General features: G+C 35.7%; 1 protein-coding gene across 1 annotated transcript in view; it reads right to left on the bottom strand.

Moving 5' to 3' along the window:
* The window catches only part of LOC113959220 (ras GTPase-activating protein 1-like), a 99,029-nt gene that overhangs the window by 33,289 nt on the left and 44,546 nt on the right, over nt 1-21,194 (bottom strand). The window contains exons 9-15 of the mRNA XM_027668092.1: nt 14,378-14,456; nt 11,916-12,036; nt 9,806-9,962; nt 7,424-7,511; nt 5,209-5,286; nt 3,119-3,276; nt 2,758-2,834 (exon numbers count right to left, since the gene is read on the bottom strand). Of these exons, the coding sequence (XP_027523893.1) occupies nt 2,758-2,834; nt 3,119-3,276; nt 5,209-5,286; nt 7,424-7,511; nt 9,806-9,962; nt 11,916-12,036; nt 14,378-14,456 (758 nt within the window). The remainder of the gene's footprint in view (nt 1-2,757; nt 2,835-3,118; nt 3,277-5,208; nt 5,287-7,423; nt 7,512-9,805; nt 9,963-11,915; nt 12,037-14,377; nt 14,457-21,194) is intronic.

Below are 21,194 nucleotides of genomic sequence, written 5' to 3'. Positions count from 1 at the left end.
GGTCCTGGAGCTGGACCAGGACGTCCAGAAGGAATGCAGGGGAAAGTGGCCTCCCTTTCCCCCTCTTCGCCATGCTGGCAGTTTGAGACGGAGCCAAGGAGTTCTGGTAGGACGCTTAGGGCAAAAACTGAACTGAAAGCCCTAAACGTTCTGACTCAGGAGGAACTTTAATCCCCTGAGGAAGGGATTTTCACAAAATGCCTTGCACTTCGCGGTATGACCGTGGTGAAGCAAGCTTGTCCCTGTTTTTGCAGCCCACGGGAGAGAGACCTTTGGCTGGAGCCGAAGGGCCGAGGGGTGAGAGGAAACTCCTGCATTGTAATGAAGAGAGAGAGAGATTTTCCAGCTACAACGGAGTGAACCTGCTGCTTGGAAAAGATTGTGCTGCCCTGAAAGTGATTGTCTTCTTTTCTTTCTGAACTTTTATTTGGAGGGAAAGGAGGGATTTGATCTGTATATATATATATATTGTTTTACCATAGGAGAGATAGTTAGAATTGTTGTATATAATGTATTATAGTATTTATTGTGTAGTAATAAATTGTAATGTAATTCCCTTTCCCCATACTGAGTTATGTCTGAAAACCCTCTCACACTGAAACAAATTGTGGGAGGGGGGCTTGGAAATTGGAAATTGGATTTTTGGAGGTCTCAAACCGTGACACTGTCCCTGCCTATGGCAGGGGGGTTGGAACTAGATGACCTTTAAGGTCCCTTCCAACCCAAGCCATTCTACAATTCTATGACATAACCAGGACAGCTGACACAAACTGACCAAAGGGATATCCCATAACACATGGTGTTGTGCTCATCAATACTAAGAATACTAAGTTAAGAAAAAGGAGGAAGGGGGCATTCATTATTAAGGCATTTGTCTTCCAAAGCAAGCACTATGCATACCGAAGCCCTACTTCCCAGGAAGTGGCTGGACATTGCTTGCTGATGGGAAGTAGAGAATAAATCTTCTTTTCCTTTGCTGGCAGCCAGTCAAGGTCAACTCACCACAAATACTGAAAAAATATAGCCCTCACATTACTCCTACTTCAGAGAAATCCACATTTAATAACTGTGGCTAAAAAGGAGAAATGTTCAGAGCTAACCAACCTGTTTTCTCGCTTTTGGAGGTTTAGGCAACATAGTACACAGGTAAGTTGGATAAGGTCTCCTTTAGCTCAGTTTTTCTCCTCATATACTTCAAATATTTAATAGGGATGGGGATGTAGGCAGAGATGTTTGTTAATTCAAGTTGATATGGTCTATTCCTTATCCCAAAATGAAAGGACTTTTAGGTTATGTTCTAAGAGTCTATCTAACCATGATCAAGAAACATTGCCAATCCTCTTGACCTAGATAAGAAAGGGATCTACAGCCTTCCACCAGTTGGATACATCTACAAGTAGCGCAGTCTTCTTAATCTGCACAGAGAGAAGGAAACTACAAAAACATTTTAAAAGAAGTTACCGAAGTATTCCATTCATGAATTATCCTTTGAAAGGGTCTTGTACTAACCAAAGTTTTGGCCCAAATAAAGAATTTTCTAGCTCAAATGCATAGAACCATGCAATAACACTGCAATTAGAAAGTCCTTCTGTCTGTCAAATGAAACACATCTTTTTTTCCTTCTGCTATGCAGAAAATTTTCTAGCTAGAGGAAAGGGCAACAGTTTTGAAATTGAATTAGGTCTGGCAATAGCATTCAGTCTTCGAAGTAATTCTACTTTGGTCAAAATTTCCTTACAAATCTCTTCTCTGAGAGGAAAAAAAAAGAGAAAGAAATTGACAGAGACAAAAAACAGACCAGTAACAAAATACATGCAAACCAAAACCAACAGCAACAGATTATAAATACTGTGCTAGGCTTTGGGACAGGTCTGAACACAAAAGTACTTGGAACAACTCTTGGGTGAGAGGGTGTCTGCTCTGCAGGCAATAGAGGAGGCAAAGGGATGAAGTTACAAGACAGTTGTGGTGGGAAAGAAAATATCTTGAAAGCCAAAAAACCACATTGTGTGGCTCAGAATTCAAGTGTGGGTTTTTGGGGGAGGGTTTGTTTTGGTGCGCTGGGTTTTTTTTTTGGAAGGGGGTTGTTCTTTTTTGAAAGCTGATAAGTCTTACCATCTTACTAGCAGTTTTCTGGAATAGAAAAATAGAAACAAAACAGATGAAGAAGCTGTGTACATAACAGGAGGAAAGTAAATTCCTGGGAACAGAGATAAGATAGAATAAGGGGAAGAACAGGATGCTACAAGGACTGAGGCAAATTTTGTTCTACAGACTGTCAAGTTGGAATTTTTTTATTTATTTTCAAGTGAGGAAAGTACTACTGTTCTTCCCTCTTTCTCACTGGAAGCAACAAAAAGGACAAAAGTAATTCCACACAGTTGGGCTTAAAGCAAAATAAAGAAATTAACTTAATGAAATATAACATTTTATGAAGGAGATTAATTCTGACAGCTGTTCTTTATTTTTTTTTTGTAAACATGGTCACTATAACACAATAGGTATACTGGAATACAGCTAGAAAAGCCATCGGATACGTAGGATTGGATTACTGTGCATTTTACTACTAAAAGACATGCAGGTTCTTATTGTAAAAACATTAATGTAGAGTCAGTAATAGACATCTAAAACATACCAATACAGCTGTGTGACAGTCACAGAATATACTTAATTTTCTTGTGACAATGTTTGACAAGAGCAATGAAAACTGTATCCATTGTTGCAATATATATGCATCTTTCACATAAAAATACTTACATATATCTGGATCTTTACTTTTCTTTGTTTTGTTACTAAGACTTATCTCAAATCTATTAATATCAGATGAAAGATCACTGGGGGAAAAGACAAAAAGCCTCAGTTAATACTATACTTGACCAATACTTAAATTTATTCTAAAGTTATTTCAATCCTGAGTTCTCATGACCAGCCAAAGACAATCATATTAACAAAGATACTTAGATGCATACATAAAATTCTATCCATGCATTTGTGGCTCCTATATAACCATGCATACAGTATTTTTAAAAAGCATATACAAAGCAGTACAGTGCAAAGAATCTTAAATGCAATGCAACTTTCAAGTGAAATTCACTAATTCAATAAGAGTAAGACTTACTCAAAGACAAATTCTTCTGACCATACAGGGTTCTGTCCTTCCCTGATATGTGTTTTTGCTACCTGGACACTGTTCAGGTAGATGTTACAATACGGATTAGTAAAATGTTTTACTGGGAGCGTATGAGCTTCTTCTACATGCAAAATAAGACTGTTGACCTAAAGAAAATACACAAAATTTATTTATTTATTTAAGAAAGAATGAAATTCTCCCCCTGTGAAGGTTTAATGTTAAGGTATAAATATTAAATACAAAATATAATTTCCTAATAGAAAAAGCAGGGAACAGGAATAATGAAACAAGATTTTAAGAGGCACTAGGGACAAATTAAGAGCAACAACTTGAAAATAAACCTCCAGCATCATAGTTTTAACTTATTTTTTTACTTTCAAAACCATCACTTTAAGATTTGCAAGTACTAACTTTTCTATGCATAGAAAATTCTACTGAAGCCAAAGACTTGTATCTTATGTAAGAACCATGGACAAATCCAAACACAATGCTGTATTTTGTGCTTTCCTAACAGATTAGGCTCAATTGGAATCAGCGGTGTGCCCTGGAAGCCAAGAGGGCAAACCACATCCTGGGGTGTGTCAAACAAAGCATAACCAACTGGTTAAAAGAGACAATTATCACTCTGTATTTAGCATTGGGGTGGCCTCACCTTGAGTATTGTGTGCAGTTCTGGGCCCCACAATTTAAGAAGGATGTAAAGGTCCTTGAATGTGCCCAGATGAGGGCAACAAAGCTGGTGAAAGGGCTGGAATGAATGTCCTGTGAGGAGTGGGTGAGGACTCGATTTGTCTAGTTTGGAAGGAAGGAGGCTGAGGAGCAACCTCATTGCTCTCTACAGCTTCCAGAGGAGGGAAAGTGGAAAAGGAGATGCTGATCTCTTCCCCCAGGTATCCAGTGACAGGACGTGGGAATGGTTCAAAGTTGTGCCAGGGCAGGTTCAGACTTGACATTAGGAAACATTTCTTTACTGAGAGGGTGGTCCAACACTGGGAACAGGTTTTTCCTAGAGAGGTGGTCAATGTCTCAAGCCTGTCAGTGTTCAAGAGGTATTTGGATGACGCCCTTAATACTATGCTTTAACTTTTGGTCAGCCCTGAATTGATCAGGGTGTTGGACTAGGTGACCATTTTAGGTCGCTTTCAACTAAAATATTCTATTCTATTCTAAACAACACTAGATTGCATAAACCTCCCTTGTTTAACACACTAGACTGTTTTCTCCCTGTTATAAGGAAGATATTAGTCTGTACCATAGATTCTCAAAATAAGAGCACTTGGAAACTAAATTTCCAAAAACTGAGAAGTGAACATTCTGATCACTCTGTAGGTGCTTCGCTTTTTTGGCTCCCAATTTCTTCTGCCAGTTCATATATCAATTGACCTAATTTAGTTTAGTTCTTCAGAAGTATTCAATCACCTTTAATGTTGACCACAGAATAATTCTGCATTTCCTAAAAAAAAAATAATAAAATGTATTCCTTTTCCTATAGACTGGTAAAACAGCTACTTCCGACATTTATAGCATTCAAAGATACCAGGGATTCTTGATTCCTGTTTTTCTTCAATCATCACTTACATAGTCATTTATGAGTATCTGTCCTTTACCTCTGAAAGAAATTCTGGCCACAACAGTACTCTCAAGAAACCAAAAGAAATTACGCCATAATCACAGTTCAGCATGTATTTGTCACTGAAAAATGAATAATATTAGTTATATTATTTTGGTTACATGTAATGTAAGTCTGTCAAATCTGCTGAATTGTAAGAATTAAGACAATACATATGCTGAATTGTTGACACTTTTACTCAAATGTGATCAGAAATTAATACCCAGCAAACCATCTGCCAATTGCCTAAAAACCATTTTGTTTTTTGTGTATATAGATATTATAATAGAGTGGAAGTCATTGCAGTTACTTTAACAAAGGTACTGCATAACTCCAAGAAAAAGAAAGTACATGCAGGACTTACTATTGTTGAATGGAAAGTTCTGAGATATATCATCATCATTTTGCAAAAAGGAGGCAACCTCTCCCCCTCTTCCCCCCACCCCCCTCCGTATCTATATAGCTTCACCTGACGTAGGCGTTTATTTGACATCCCTGGACTGTTTTTTCTTAAACTGCAAAACATCTGCAGAGCCTTCATCCAGTCCTAAGAGATAAAGGCACAAAATAGTGTAACAAAAAGTCAGATTCAGCTTAGTAGCAGTAGCAGTAGAACTGACATATCAAAAAGTATCTGAAGTTGTTTCTTAAGCTTAAAAAGAACCAACTTATATGAAACTCAAAGTATGAAAATTTGAGTAGTAAAGTAAAATTCATATAATTCTCAGCAAAGCTAAATAGACATTTGCAAATCTGAAAGTTTCTCTTCTAGAAATATCAAGCATTACTAATGGATATACAGTGTGACCTTTATCAATTTTCCAGATTAGTCATACTTAAATAAAAAACAGTATATAAAATGAAGCAAGACTTGGATGCTTCTGAGAAAATAGACAAGTCAAACTTTGATCATTCTCTCCTCTATTTTAATATGCAGTTGTATTTACTCCATATGCTTCAAACAAAAAACAAAACAGCATTAATAGAAAAACACTGAAAAGTATAACCTTCACCCCCATTATCACTCCTCACAAATACATAAAGCAGAGTAGATACTTAGGAAGGTGGAAAATATGTTATAGCCACGTTTCTCATGTTTTCACATTCCACCCCGTCAAATTTTGTAAGTTCTCATGAAGCACAAAATTTAGGCTTTGACTAATTCATAAAGATGTAGCTCAAAGATCTGCTACCTACTGTCAAAGTACAATTTAATTTTTAAAATACAGGTACATTCTATATTGCAGCTATTCTCAGGTAAACTACTTTGGGAGTAAAGTTTAAGCTTTCAATACCTTCCACAAAAGGAGGAACTGTCAACTATGCATCAAATTTTTATTAGTTTGCTTTCTTATTCAAATAAGAAAAAGCAAATAAAGAACCATAGAACATACTAAACACTCTAAATTAATCTAAATATTTCCTAGATACAGTCGTCTTTATTCCCCCTCCTAACAGGAAAACCCATCCCCTTAAACCTCAAAGTTTACAGCAGCAAGTATGAACAATGCACCATAGTACACACAATGACACTAGCATATGAGGCTAACACTCTATATTACATTCACTTAATGGTTTGTACAAACCTCAGACAACGTGCAATCCATTGGAGAGCTGCTTTGATATTTACCACATTATATGAAAACCATCAAATTTTCCTTAGTATGCCAAAAAAACTATTCTTCTGTGAAATGTTACAAAGTACAGACAGCTGTAACTTCTGAGAACAGAAGCATCAGTAAAACATCTGACTTACTGAACCAGAATAATTTTATAAAAGAAATCTCAGTATTCTGTATAAATGCAGTGAACATCTTAAGTGTTTAGCAAATCTTAATCAAAAGCAGATTAAACCAAATGTTCAGAAAACAGGACAGGATATTCTGCCTGTCCTGACAGGATATTCTGCCTACTTCACATTCTTAAATAGAATCAAATGCATTCTTAAATAAAATCAAATGCATAGTTTAACTTTTGACACAAAATGTCTATTTCAGAGCTCTGGAATACCAAAACAACTTCATGAATAAGAACATAGTCACATCTTCCATATGCTCTCCTATTGGTGAGTGATTTGTAGAGAATTAAACTCCATTCCTACATTTCTTAATCAGTAAACATTAACTGCTAGAGAGCTAATAACTGATACCAATGTAAAACACAAACCCCCCTTATTTTTTGTGCAAGATCAGAGCCTAAGACCCTAAAGAATGACTGAGTTATGGACAGGAAAATGGCTCGACAGATTTTGATTGGTGGACATACCTGCATTAGCACTTTTGTTCTTATCAGGAATGTGCTCTTGAAGCAAAACTCCCACTTACCATGCTCTGGTTCATTACTTGGAAGAGTACTGGAGAGCAAACAATTTTTTTTTGCATTGAACTACTCCAAAATATATTCTCCAGAAATATCTAATGGAAACCAATGGAAGTCCAGTCCATAGGACCAGACTAGAACTTCTCCAAAGTAGAATCACTAATGCATAGGTAATGTAGGTGCTGGATTATCAGCACTAACTATATCCCTTACAGATCTGCTACTTTTGCGTGGTAATACATGCTAATGTAGACATAGCCACCATCTGTTGTACATTTGCTTTCTATTAGAGAAGTATAGTATCATTAAACACTACAAAACAAAAAATTGCTTTTAAAATTATATTTACCAACAAAAGCTCTCACCTGTATTTGTTCTGGAGTTTCTCCTGCAAAGTAAAAGATGTAATGCTCTTCACTGAAGTGCTGAACTACTATCTGAAAACAGTTTGGCCTTAAAAACAAACAAAACAAAAATGTTGGGAAAAAAAACAACAAGAATAGTCTCTACGTGCTTCAAAAGTGCATTTTGGTTGGAATGAATTATATAATTTCAAGAAAACTGCACTGTGGTTCACCTAGCTTGCTTCAGAATATTTAAGAAACTTGGAACAGTTTGTATTGAATATGCATGTACCCTGACTTACAGTTGAGGCAAAATGCACCTGATAACATTAACAAGTCTTTTATGAGGACTATTCACCACAAACATTTTGAATGATGCACAGGTTCAGCATTAGATCCAAACCACTTAATCATGCATAATGTATTTACTGTTTTAGGAGTTCAGGAAACTATATTAACATAAGGAATTCTTTATCTGAATGTATTCCACAGCTCTCACGACCAATAAAACATATAGCGGATCATGATCGAATAAACATCATATAATCTTTTAAAGCTTTAAATGTGATTGTAACATCTTTGCCATTTTATGTATCTACACTCATTTGTAAAGAAACATCAAAAATATTTCGTACTGTTACATAACAAGCTGCACACTACAAGTGCACACTTGATTCACAGTCTTCCACACATTACCTTCAAGGGAATTTGGCTTTCCCAAACACAGAGTTACATGAAGGATCTTGCTTCACTTGCAAATGATATTTCGGTCTTCCCCCCATCCATTGATTAAGTAATTACTGGCATGGCATTTTGTGGCCATGTCCACAGGAGGATTGAGGAGGGGATCAAGAAGTAGCTGGGTCAGGGGCTACTCAAATTGTTTTCAAAGACATGCAAAGCTACAGCCCTCACTGTACTTCTGAGAAAAGGGGAAAAATATTTTAAGTAGGTGGTAAAAACTACAAGAGGAATTTTGTCTCAACTACAGTTCTTCATCAACAGCTTTCCCAAGCAGGTGCAATCATGCATCTCCTTCTACCCACACTTTCAGTGTTACTTATTATCTGAATACATTTTAACCCATGGTAAAGTGTTTCTTAGAAGCTGCTCAACAGTCACCATTAACCAAAACATTCCTTGTTTACAGTCTCCACCAAAGCTTCATGCATAATTGCAAACTTTCATGAGGAACATTTCCGTATTTTTTTTAAATGGTACTCTCATATCTATGGCTCCTCATTGCAATAGTTGTGCAGATTTTTCAAAACGATTGAGAAATGTATAAAAATCAGATGGTACAAGAAGACCACATCTTTGCAGCTTAAGAAATGCCACTAATTTTAAACATCTATCTTTGTATTATCTCTGTGAAAAGACTTAAAGTTGATTAAATACTTTTAATAAATATTAAGATGCATGGAATAACCAGAGCTTCTGTTTAATGTGGTTTTTCTATCTGTTAGGGAAAAATAACATTTGCAGGAGTAAATGCATCTTTTTCTTTTATATCCCACAGGACTGTACATTTTTTTGCAATTAACAATGAAAAAAAAGTGTGATCTCATCTTAGTTACCAATGATATCAGGAAGTGGTTTGATTCTCAATGTCTTTGCCAATAATCCCATCACTTGCAGTTGACATATTTAGTACAGTAAGTGAAATTGAGAAAATGTTCTCTTGCAAAAATAATTTTTAAAATGTTTGCTTATATGACTAACTTTCTGCTCTAACGTTGGTCTAATCTGATTGTTATTGATTCCGAAACAGAAAAGCACTGATATGTTATCTAACTAATTTAGTTTTCTAATACCTATCAACAAAAGAATGCAGATCTTTTGGAATTGACAAAATTCTTGATCTTATCAATTCTTGGTTCAATAGGATTAAAACACTCGATACGGTTGCTTTGCAATCTTTTTAATGTCTATAATACATGTGGAACAATTAATACACAATATTGAAAAATGACAGTGCAAAATACCAAATTATTATCACATCATATTACATGAGAAAACCTTCAGACTAAGTTCTAAAATTTCTTACTAGAAGCTGTTTATGAACAGCTACTAGCAATCAAGTTACCATGGTTTAAATTACCATTAATCAGTTAAATTTGTCTACATATGCTCTTGCAATCTACACCAACTATGGAATAAAATGCAATATGAAACAAGAGTCACAATACTTGCATTTCACAATCAGCAAGATCTAAAAAAAACCCAAAACAACCTAAAAAACCCCACACATGGACAGTTACCAGGGCTCAGGTGTCAAAAAGTAAGTTTATTGTGCCAGGTCAACTTGCTCATTAGTGACATATTGTTTGTATCTTGTATATGCCTCAAACTAGTAGTTACTGTCCTGCTGCATGTACAAGAATTAAAAAGCCAGTGCCCTACCTGCCAAATAAACTGTCATGTACTCCGTAGACCGAACACACACTAAGGTCTATTAATCCTTTAGGTTTTGTGGCTCGTTTTTCACTTTCAAAATAAATAAGCTGGGCATCATTTCCCTCCAATATAAAGTACAAGTTTTTCCATCTCTTTCCTTTACCTGTAAGGAAAGCAAGTAAGAAGTTACAATATTGTTTTAAAGAAAATGCATATTTTGTAAATGAAGAAAAAAGAGGGCAGTAAGGTGTTTGTCAAAATTCAAACAGAAGAACAATGCACAGTTAATCATGTTTAAGCAATATCAGCATACATACTAAATTTCTTTTCAGCATGTAGCTAAAACTAGACCCTCTTCACAGATTCAAGTACAATTTTAGATGGTTCACTAAACATTTTCATTAATCTCAACAGGATTAAACAAGTGCATATGAGCTCCGTCCATATCAGTGAGAAGACTACATCTATACAGTTTGCAAATAATGTGCAATGCTGTAAGTGATCCAATTTATTATGGTTATTTTAATTAAGAAACAGATTTCTCTTGACATGAGAAAATTATTCCTAAACTCTTACCAACTTATCAGTATAACAAATTGCATCTCAATATCTTAAATCAAAATGACTAAAAACCAGAAATGGGAATATAATATATGCAAAGTTGGATCAGAACCACACATATATCAAAACATTTGACCAGTTTCACGTTTTAGAAAAAAAAAAAAGAAAAAAACTTTAAAAAAATGTTAATAACTAGAGATTTATATGACAAAGTTTGTTGGAAGACACATTAGATGTACCAGTAAAATGTGGATTTAGCCACTGACTAAACCAAAAATACATCACTTGCTGTTTAATGTCCACTGAATACAACTGATAAGGAACTTTCTACAACTAATTAATATATAAACCACAGTACATTTTGGAAAAACACTCAGCCTTAATTTTCAACTTGATCATCATAGATCCACCACAGCCCTTCATAAACAAGCACTAGTACTCACTGTTTTGGAAAAGTAACTTTAAAATCCATTTATTATACTCAACTAGATGGAAGAGTGATTTTATTAAATTTGTGTTCTGTATGCAGGTATGTGCATCTCTCCACATCTACTCAGTACTCTTGCTTGCACATTTAAACTATCTCATTATCCTTTTTAGGTAAAGATTTTCACTTCAAGTTCATTCTCAGCTGACTCCTCACCCTACCACAACTTCTCTCAGAATTAGCACTCTCAAGAGATGCTTTTCTTACTTTATTTTGAGGATCTAGTTTTTATTTCCTTTCAATGCATCTTTAAATTTGGCTATATTTAAATGCTTACCATTTTCTCACTTTTGTTTACTATCCAGATCGCTATCTGGTACTTATTGGTTTAGCTACTGTCTTTGTCATATGCAGAAACATTATTGATGGGGGTTTTTATTATTTTTTTTAAATTGACTTTAGTGGAAACAGGAAAAACTAAAATCATGACACTTGGAAAGGAATTAACTTCCTCAGAACTTCAAAATCTTGCTCAATGATAATTCCTCAGAGATATACTGAGATGAGTTAGGCAGTTTTTAATCAAATAATTCTATGCTATGTTGACTGTGCCAGTGTTAGAGCCTTAAAAAAGTCTCAATATACCTTGTACACCAGAATACACATTTTAAATTAAACTTATTACATGACTTGAAATAACAAAATTAAACCAGCTCTGGTCTCCAATGAATGTACTGATTTACATTAATCTAGTTCTCTTTAACCCATGTGATCAGCCTAAATTTAAACAAGTTGTGTATTAAATATGAATACATTTTATGAACATGTACTTCATTTAATGAGTCTGAATGCAACCTTTGATAAAAAGCACTTAGTTTTTGTGCTGTTTTTTTATTTTTCTGGCAAGAATCACCAATCAACATCTTTATATTGCATGTCATTTTATGTATTATATCTTTCTATTTATGAACTTCTTAAGGAAAAAGAACCTTTCATACCCTTTACAGGCTTTCTACCACCTTTTGCTCGCTTCAATTTTGCCTCCACTATTACCACTACTACACAAAATATGCATCCATATCTGCATTCTTTAGAAAAAAACATTTCATAAAATCAAACAGAACTCACTTTTTTTCAGAAGATATCCTTTTTTGACAATATTTTTATAAAAAGCATCTTTTGTTTTGTGACGAATTGTATTGTAGATTTCTTTTCCATCCACTGTATCATTAAGCACTTCTTCTTGATGCTGGTCAACAAGGAAGAAATCAACATTTTTTTTTAATCTCAGAAATCACTGTGAAACAATTGCATACTATGAAGCTGCAACCGAAATTTTATCGAATGCTACCAATTCTTTATTCTCTCATGTGTCTTAAACCAATATAATTTAATGCAATACCTTTGCCAGAAATGTAATATAACTATTTCTTGTGGAATTATTAGGCCACAATTATAATATGAGAATAAAAATAAGGTTTAAATACAGACCAACTTTCAAAGAGTAACATCTGTATTTATTTTTTAAATACTAAATAGAAAGCAGTATCTTTCAGCGATTTATGAAAAATTTACACAAATCTTCAAAGGTTATTTAGCTTCTGTCTTCTACCAAGGATTTTGCGACTGAGCAATAAACGATAAACTCTGAATCAACAAGAATGGTATAGATCACAATAAAAACTGAATTATTAGCACACAATATTGCGCAGTTCCTCACTAATCTTATTAGCACTCATGTCCTAAATGAGTGTCATTCTAACAAAAAGCAATAGGAGAAAATAGAAACAGGACATAGAAAAAGGATAAATTCACATAGAAAACTAAGATCTGGAAATATAAATACCCAGTTATAATGGCCAAAAGCCAAGCCAAGTTTGACCTTACCGAGTCAGCTGATCAGCAAAATTTCTTTAGCGATAAGAAAACATGAAAAGCAAGACTATCAAGCAGTGAGAACAGTATCAAGTTGAAGTGATATATGCACTAGCTCCATACTAAATACTTTGCTTTTCTCTCTTCTCTTCCCTCCCACATATCCATAAGAATCATGGTTTTGAACATGACAAAGGCAAGATGAAAAACATTTCAGTAAACGGAATTACAGGACTGACAACAGAAGCAATACCCAAGTTTTTACTAACTCAATATAATCTCCATAACATAGCTATGAAAGAAACAACATACAAAACAACAGATTTAGTGAAAAATGTTTTAAAGTAAATTTCAAAATTAGAAACAGGAAATCTATTAGATTGAACCAAACAGTATGCAAGACTTCTGAATTATTTTTTTTCTTCAAAAACAGAGTATGACAGTATGCGGTAATTACACCACCAATACCTTTTTTTTTTTAAACAAAGGAAAGTCACAAATATATCTGAATAACTTAAAATAGTTTGATGCAGTCTCACATGGAAAATTAATCAACACAGAGAGTTATTGATACAGGAACCATAAGTGGATATACAAAGTGCCAAAAGAAAGATGATCGCCATAATCCAAAAAGAATGATAGAGAACAAGGAAAGTTATTAGGTGAAGCTTTTCAAGGATCAGTCTCTGAATTCAATTTCCTCATATTTGTCTCAACCACATTAAAGAGCATGAATTAATAGTAGAAGACAACTGGGAAGCATTGATGACAAGCCAATCAGCAATAAGGCATAAGTCTAATAATACAAGATAAAATTTGCACTTGTTGATACTTACCAATCGAAAACAATATAATACAATGTGGTTATGGTAATGACACATATAATATTCTAGGATATGACACATAACATTCTGCAATCTGGTAAACACTCTCACAGAAAAAAGAAATTAATGACATGGTATGCTGTGCTGTTCTGGTCCATTACATTCAAGAGACACAAACACTGGAATCGGTGGTAGTAGGGTAACTACAAAAACATTATGAAAAGACAAAACCCAGATTTGGTTTGCTCAGCTTAGTGAGCTGAGTAAATAAGAATACATATTGAATTAATATAATAGATCTAACAAAGGGGTAACTATTTAGGTTAGAAATTGAAACCAAATTTCTAAGCATCAAAACAGGAAAGGAGGAGATTTGATAAGGACAAAGTATAAAAATATACTTTTGAACTAGTTAAACTTTTTGAAAAATTAGACAATATGGTTTGTTTATTATCAGTGGTCTCTTAGGATGAATTTATGCTACAGGGTGGCAATGTTCCTGAACACATCCTATAAATCCCAGTCCCTTGATCATCTCTGAAGCTTTTCTGTGTATATGGATTTTCTCTGGGGAAAGAAAGACACCAGACACAGAAGAATGGAGAGCAGCCTAGTTCAGGGACCAGAGTTAGGGGCACAAGATGAAGCATTTACACCCCAGAGCACAGACAAAGCTTATCATAACTTCTGTTTACTACAAGACAACCTTAAATAAACAAATGCATATGAGGATGAAATGAAATTAACAGACAAACTCAAAAAAAAATTCAGGAGGGGATGATGCTGTTTAACTACCATGGATACCTCTGCTGTAATTCAGTTCCTATATTATAAATATTTGAGGATTAAGTCAATATCTTCAATAACAAGTGCTCAGAGATGAAGTTTTACCTGCATTGGAACAGGATCTTTAAGGTAATATCCTTCAACAATCTGTTCTTTTCTATAATGTTCAATGATCTCAGCAATACTGTTTAAATAAGAAAAATAAGATTTAAAATGTTAAATCAGATTTTCCTCTGTATGAGACATGCAATGACACTACATTTCCTCACAAATTTATAATAAAAATCAAGTGTTAAACATCATAATCTCATTTGCAGCAATGAAAATCTACTAATACATTGAAGTCAAGAAAATTCACAGAACTGTTCATATAATGTATTTATTCTAAACTTCAACAAACATTTTCAATCAGTTGATGAAAATGCACGTATTGAGTCTGTCTGGGATGGAGTTAATTTTCCCCACAGCAACCCTCACAGCTAGAAACTTGTTGATAAACAACCAATTTTGGCTACTGCTGAGCAGTGCTTACATAGCATCAAGGCTGTCTCTCCAACCTCACTCCTCAAAGGCCAGTAGGCTGAGGGTGGGCAAAAGGTTGGGAGGGGACATAGCCAGAACAGCTGACACAAACTGACCAAAGGGATATCCCATAACATATGGTGTTGTGCTCTGCAATAAAGGCTAAGAGAAAGGAAGGGGGGGGCATTCATTATTGAGGCGTTTGTCTTACAAAGCAACTACTATACATACTGAAGCCCTACTTCCCAGCAAGTGGATGGACATCACTTGCTGATGGGAAGAAGAGAAAAAAAATCTTATTTTCCTTTGCTTCTGTGTGCAGCCTTTGCTTTGTTTTGTTAAACTACTTTTATCTTGACCCATGAGTTTTTCATGTTATTTTTCTCTCTGTCCCACTGAGGGGAGGGGGGGATTGGAGGGTGTCTTGGTGGGCACCTGGCAGCCAGCCAAGGTCAACCCATCACAATGCCAAATGAGTATGCTACCTTTTCCACATTCAAGTAACACATGCATTTCCCAGTTCTCCAACCAGGTTGAAAATTGCTATTTTATTGGTAATAATTTTCAAAGTCCTAGAGTAACTAGGGAAGGGGAATGGAAGATACTTCAAACTGTGCAAAGCAATTTCTTTCTAGGAAGGCAAGAATGGGAAGTAAAAAAAGTTTTGTAACATGGATTATGCAGATTATACTTCAAAATACTGAGCTATCATGTTAAATTAAACACCCAGTCAGTAACATTCATCTATGGGTGATTACATTCTAATTACCAGAGTCAGGTTTAAATTCTATTTTGAAGGATCAGGAGAGAAGTAGTGACAAACACAATCTAAAATTCAACATATCTTTGAATTGCTCTTATTTTTGCAGTTATTGAGAGTTACATTGTAATAAAGAGAAGTTAACATCAACACAGATGAAACATTCATATATGAAATATCAACCTGAAGATAAAGAACTAAGTAATTCAGTAGAGAACAAAAACATACATTATGTGTTTTCTCACTTCATATAGACTGTTAGCTGTGTGTGTGCAAATGTAATCAATAAGGCACATGTGATAGATCTTTGGCGTATTACACTTGGATAAAATTTTGTCCAAAGGAAAAATATAGGATACTATAAAAATTATCATAAAAACAATCATAAAATACATGTAACTAAAACAATAAAGACATCAGTTTGCTTATTCTCTATTTCATTCTTCTAAAGCTATGAACTAGTGCATACTCATTAATCTTCCTGTAAACATTTTTATTTTTTCAAGTTTGTAATGTGACTTGAGTTTCTCAGTATTGCTAAAAACCAAATAAATTTAAATTTTTATTGATATGCAACATGCATATGCCATTTTCTCCATAAAAATTTAAGCTTTACTACACTGCATAAAAGAATTGTATTTTGCATGTTGAACAGCTATTGCCACCATCTTTTTATGACGGCAATCAGTAATAAAGCAACTTTATACAAGTTTTTTCCTCCTTCATCAAATCAAGAATACCTTGACTGTCAGCATCTCCTCTCCTTCCTTGGTTAAAAAAATAGGAGTCATCCCTCAACATAAGAAGTTGTAAAATGAGTTGAAGAACAAACTAAGTTGTGCTTGAAAACTCATTTTGGAGTTAGAGTAACATATACACTAGGACTTTATACCTGGATGGAGCAATCAAGGCTTTCTTTTTTTCACTTTAACCCTCTTCTCCCCCACACGAACTCAATTCAGATGGTCATTGTCTATTGTCTTACCACTAAAGCAGTCCAAATGACTGAACAAACATTACAAACACAAAGATACTACATATCATCAAATACACTTAAGAATGAATTTGCAAGTGATCCAAGTTATCTAACATGTAAAATGCAAACATGAGATCAAACAGACCACAAAAAGAATCTAAGCAACAGGAAAAAAGGGTTTATAAATCTTTTCAACATCTGACAGCAACAAAATCCTACTTACACAAAATATATCAAGGAAGGTATAAATAAGTATGAATTTAAATGGTTAAACTTGGTTTGATATAAAGAAATAAATATGAGTCTCAACACTATACTGCAGTTACTTTAGTAATTGTAATATGTTTAACGTAGGATTTATTAGGTTGCCCAGATCCTAGCTACCTGGATAATTTTAAAAATATCTCATCATAATGAGTAGAACCAGTCTTTTAATACTTAATGAGTGAATTAATGGTTATTCCAACTGCTGACATTTCAAATAGTGAAGAATCCAGAAGACAGAACACTACCCTATACGCCATTAAATTATAAAGAAAAAGAATTAACATGTTAAGCCCATATTGTTCAGCCTATCAAAACATGGATTAATCTATCAGTTAAAATAAAAAAGGTTTCCAACAATTCCAGTCATTATCTAGTCTGAAATTATCTCTCAAATTAAAGATAATTTGAAAGTTTGTTCAATGTATAACTGTTGGGTCAATGTTTCTTATGTTCTACTTTGACATGGAATCACCAGATACACCACCCTGTGCTGCTGCCCCCCTTCTAAATTTTTCAAGGTTTTTTGAAAACTCTCTTAGGAAGGTTAGATTTCAGAAAGAAAACAGAAAGAGAGGACAAAGTGGCATGAGATATGTGGTAGGATAGGTATGCCTATCCTACTCCACTTCCTAAAATCAGAAATGAAACATTATTAAGTGATATCTTACATTCAAATATTGTTTTATATCCCAGGTAGTTTGCATATCCAGACATGGGACTGGAAGTTCCATAACCTGTATAAGTAATACTACATTTCTGCCTATATTCCAAAAGCAAGCACAGGTAGCATTTTCCTCAACCCTCCCAGTAAGGGGGAGAAGCTTTAGAAGAAACAGATGAACTCAAGAAATCAATACCTGGCTCCAGGACTGGTGCCTCTACCAAAATGTTTTTTATAACCATGGAAAGGTCTTTGAGACACAAGGTATGCTGGGGCCTGACAGGATATACCTGTCCTGACAGGGGAAATGCTTCCTTGCTTATAAACTGGCAGGACTGATTGAGAGGGCTTTAAACTAGAATCAGTGTGGGAAGGGGATCCCAACAGGAGAGCTGAAGGTAAGCCAAGGGTTGGCATGGCATTGCCTGAGGGTGGCAACGCTAAATGGAAACATACTGCTCCAGGGACCACCGAGGGCTTAGGAGCACATCTGAAATGCTTGTACATATGCAGTACAAGAAACAAACAGGATGAACTGGAAGTGTTGGTCAGTTCCCAGTGCTATGATGCCATTGGCAAGACTTGGGGGAACAAGTCCCACAGTTGGAATGCTGGGATGGAGGGCAGTTCAGAAGGGATATGCAGGGCAGGCGAGGTGGAGGATTTGCACTGTATGTAAGGGAGACATGTGACTGTACAGCCCTTACAGTTAGGGATGATGTGGTTAAGAGCCTCTGGGTGAGGATTTGGGGGATGGAAAACAAAGCAGTTGTCATAGTAGGTGTCTACTACCAATCACCCAGCCAAGATGATAGCACTGATGAGTTACTCTACAGGCAATTAGAAGAAATCTCTGGATCAGTAGCCCTTGTCCTTATGAGTTTTCTACTTCCCTAACATCAACTGGGAATACCATATTGTTGTGACAATTAACTCTAGGAAATTCCTGAAGTCTGTGGAAGATAAGTTCTTGTCAGTGAGTTGACTAGGAAAGATGCCCTCCTAGACTTATTGTTTGTGAATAGAGAAGGACTCATGGGAGATGTGATGGTCAGTGGCTGTCATGGCCACAGTGATCATGAAATGGTAGAGTTTAGAATTTGCAGTGTAATGAGAAAAACTGTCAGCAGAGTTGCTACCCTGGATTTCAAGAGAGTAAACTTTAAGCTATTCAGGGATCTAGTCAGCAGTGTCCCCTGGGAATCTGCTTTTGAGGGCTTAGGGGTCCATGAGTGCTGGTCAGTTTTTAAGAAGCACCTTTTAAAAGCACAGGAGCGGGAAATCCCATTGTGCTGCAAGTCAAGTAAGCGTGGCAGAAGATCAGCTTGGCTGAACAGGGAACTCCCTTTGGAACTCAAAAGGAAAAAGAAAGTGTATGATCTCTGGAATCAAGGTCAGGTTTCACAGGAAGATTACAGAGCCCTTGTTTGCATATGAAGGGAGAAGACATAGAAGGTCAAAGATCAACTAGAGTTGAAACCATGGTTAGAGAGCAGCCCTGCAGAAAGGGTCTAGGGGTTCTGGTTGACAGCAGGCTCAATTGGAATCTACAGTGTGCCCTGGAAGCCAAGAGGGTAAACCACATCCTGGGGTGTGTCAAACAAAGCATAACCAGAGTTAATAAAGAGTTTCTCTCTCTCTCTCTCTTCTTTGCTCCCTTCTATTTATACAGAGCGATAAGATTCCCCCGCACCACCTTCTCTTCTCAAAGCTGAACAGTCTCATCTCTCTCCACTTGTGCTCATATGACAGATACATGTCTTTTAAATACCTACAGGGATGGTGACACCACCACTTCCCTGGGCAGCCTGTCCCAATGATTTAACGACCCTTTCAGTGAAGAAATTTTTCCTAATATCCAATCTAAACCTTTCCTGGCGCAACTTGAGGCCTTTTCCTCTCATATTGTCACTAGTTCCCTGGGAGAAGAGGCCAACCCCCACCTGGCTACAACCTCCTTTCAGGTAGTTGTAGAGAGCAATAAGGTCTCCCCTAAGCCTCCTTTTCTCCAGGCTAAACAACTTCCATTCCCTCAGCCACTCCTCATAAGACTTGTGCTCTAGACCTTTCACCAGCTTTGTTGCCCTTTTTTGGACACGTTCCAGCACCTCAATGTCTTTCTTGTATTGAGGGGCCCAAAACTGAACACAGTATCCAAGGTGTGGCCTCATCAGTGATGAGGACCCCAGTAGTCACCTATCTTATCCATGGAATAAACATAAAGATCACAAAAGTTATATGTTTTACTGAAGTCCATGGAAAAATACTATTCCATCATCTAATCAAAATAATTCACTCAATATGTATTTAACATTTCCTATATATTAGAACCTTCAAATAGACAACTAAAAAAATACATACATATGGTCTGTTTTGTAGTGATGATATAAGAAATAATGAAAGCAAATCTCCATATGAGAGTATAAATACAGTCTGTTAGCTATACTCATTAATAGAAGTTTTGAGCAATTAATATGCAGAATAGTGGGTGAACATGCAAAGGGAAAAGGTTAGTGGAAAAATAGTCTTCCTATGCATCACAGAACACTAGATTCCCAAGATGTACCCAGGAATTTTTTGCCATGATCACCCAAAAGAGTCGTAGCTTGCTTTTGGAAAATAGTCGGAGACATAGCATTACTTATATTTGTTGCAGGCCTTCCAGTCCCACGTCTGGATATTTAAATTACCTGGGAAATAAAACAATAGTCAACTTTTGAGTTGGTTTCCTAACTATTCTTCAGGTTCTTACTTTTGTATGGAAAACTTTGTTCTATAATTTATGTGGTTATAATTGTAATCAGTACTCTGCAAAGAACAGATTGGTTTTATCCATTTTTTTAATCCTACTTACAATCACTAAAGTCTCAAGAGAAGAATATTCAAGAGAAACAACACTACTACCAAGGATGATTTTTTAAAGTTTTAGTCTAATACTAGTATCAGATTTAAAGCAGATACCTTCAGAGCATTTAAAGAAATAGCTTATAAAAAAGATCAATGAAAACTGTTTAATGCATGCATTTAAACATGCAGCACTTCTTCAATCTCTAGTTTTTCATCTTGAAGACAAACTCTACATTTTTAGATAAATTATAAAGAATAAACACAGATATTCTCTCTGTTCCAAGAAATGTTCATAAATAATTTCATTATCTTGCATAAACTCCTACTTCCTATATTTCCGTTCTGGATTTAATGCTTTTTACTGCTTTTCAGTCACTTCTGACTGTTCCATACAACAATCCACCTTAGTCTTCATATATTTAAAGACTTCCTTCTTTCAGAGTCCATAACAAATAAACCAGTACAAGAATTAAAAAAGCCCATAGAAAGCTATTCCTTTTTTTTCTGCTTCTTATTTATTGCCCTCTGCAGTAGATCTTATGATAAGTAATTTGGGGCAGTTACCACCATCATTTTGCATCAAGGCTAGCCTTCGCGAAAGAAGATTTGGGAAGGGCTCTACCCACATTTGTTACAAGTGTGCTGGTGGCTAAAAAGGCCAATATGAGATAGACAAGTGTCCTAGTTAGAACAGCTGGGACCGATTCATCACTGGATGGATGTAGTCCAAAACTGTGTATTCTATAGCCTTCCATGCCATTTCCCAGAAACTGTTGTCAGTAGAGGCCTTCGAGGTGGGGGGATGTTCCTGTCCTCATGCCCTTTTATGGAATTCCCCACTCTGAGGGAAGGACTGAGCATCCTTTTATGGAATTCCCCGCTCTGGGGG

The sequence above is a fragment of the Corapipo altera genome, unplaced genomic scaffold (genome assembly GCF_003945725.1).
Source record: "Corapipo altera isolate COAL_440 unplaced genomic scaffold, ASM394572v1 61029, whole genome shotgun sequence".
NCBI classification, from domain to species: domain Eukaryota; kingdom Metazoa; phylum Chordata; class Aves; order Passeriformes; family Pipridae; genus Corapipo; species Corapipo altera.
The sequence above is the reverse complement of the archived record's forward strand: the minus strand, read 5'-3'. Positions and strand labels throughout refer to the sequence as shown.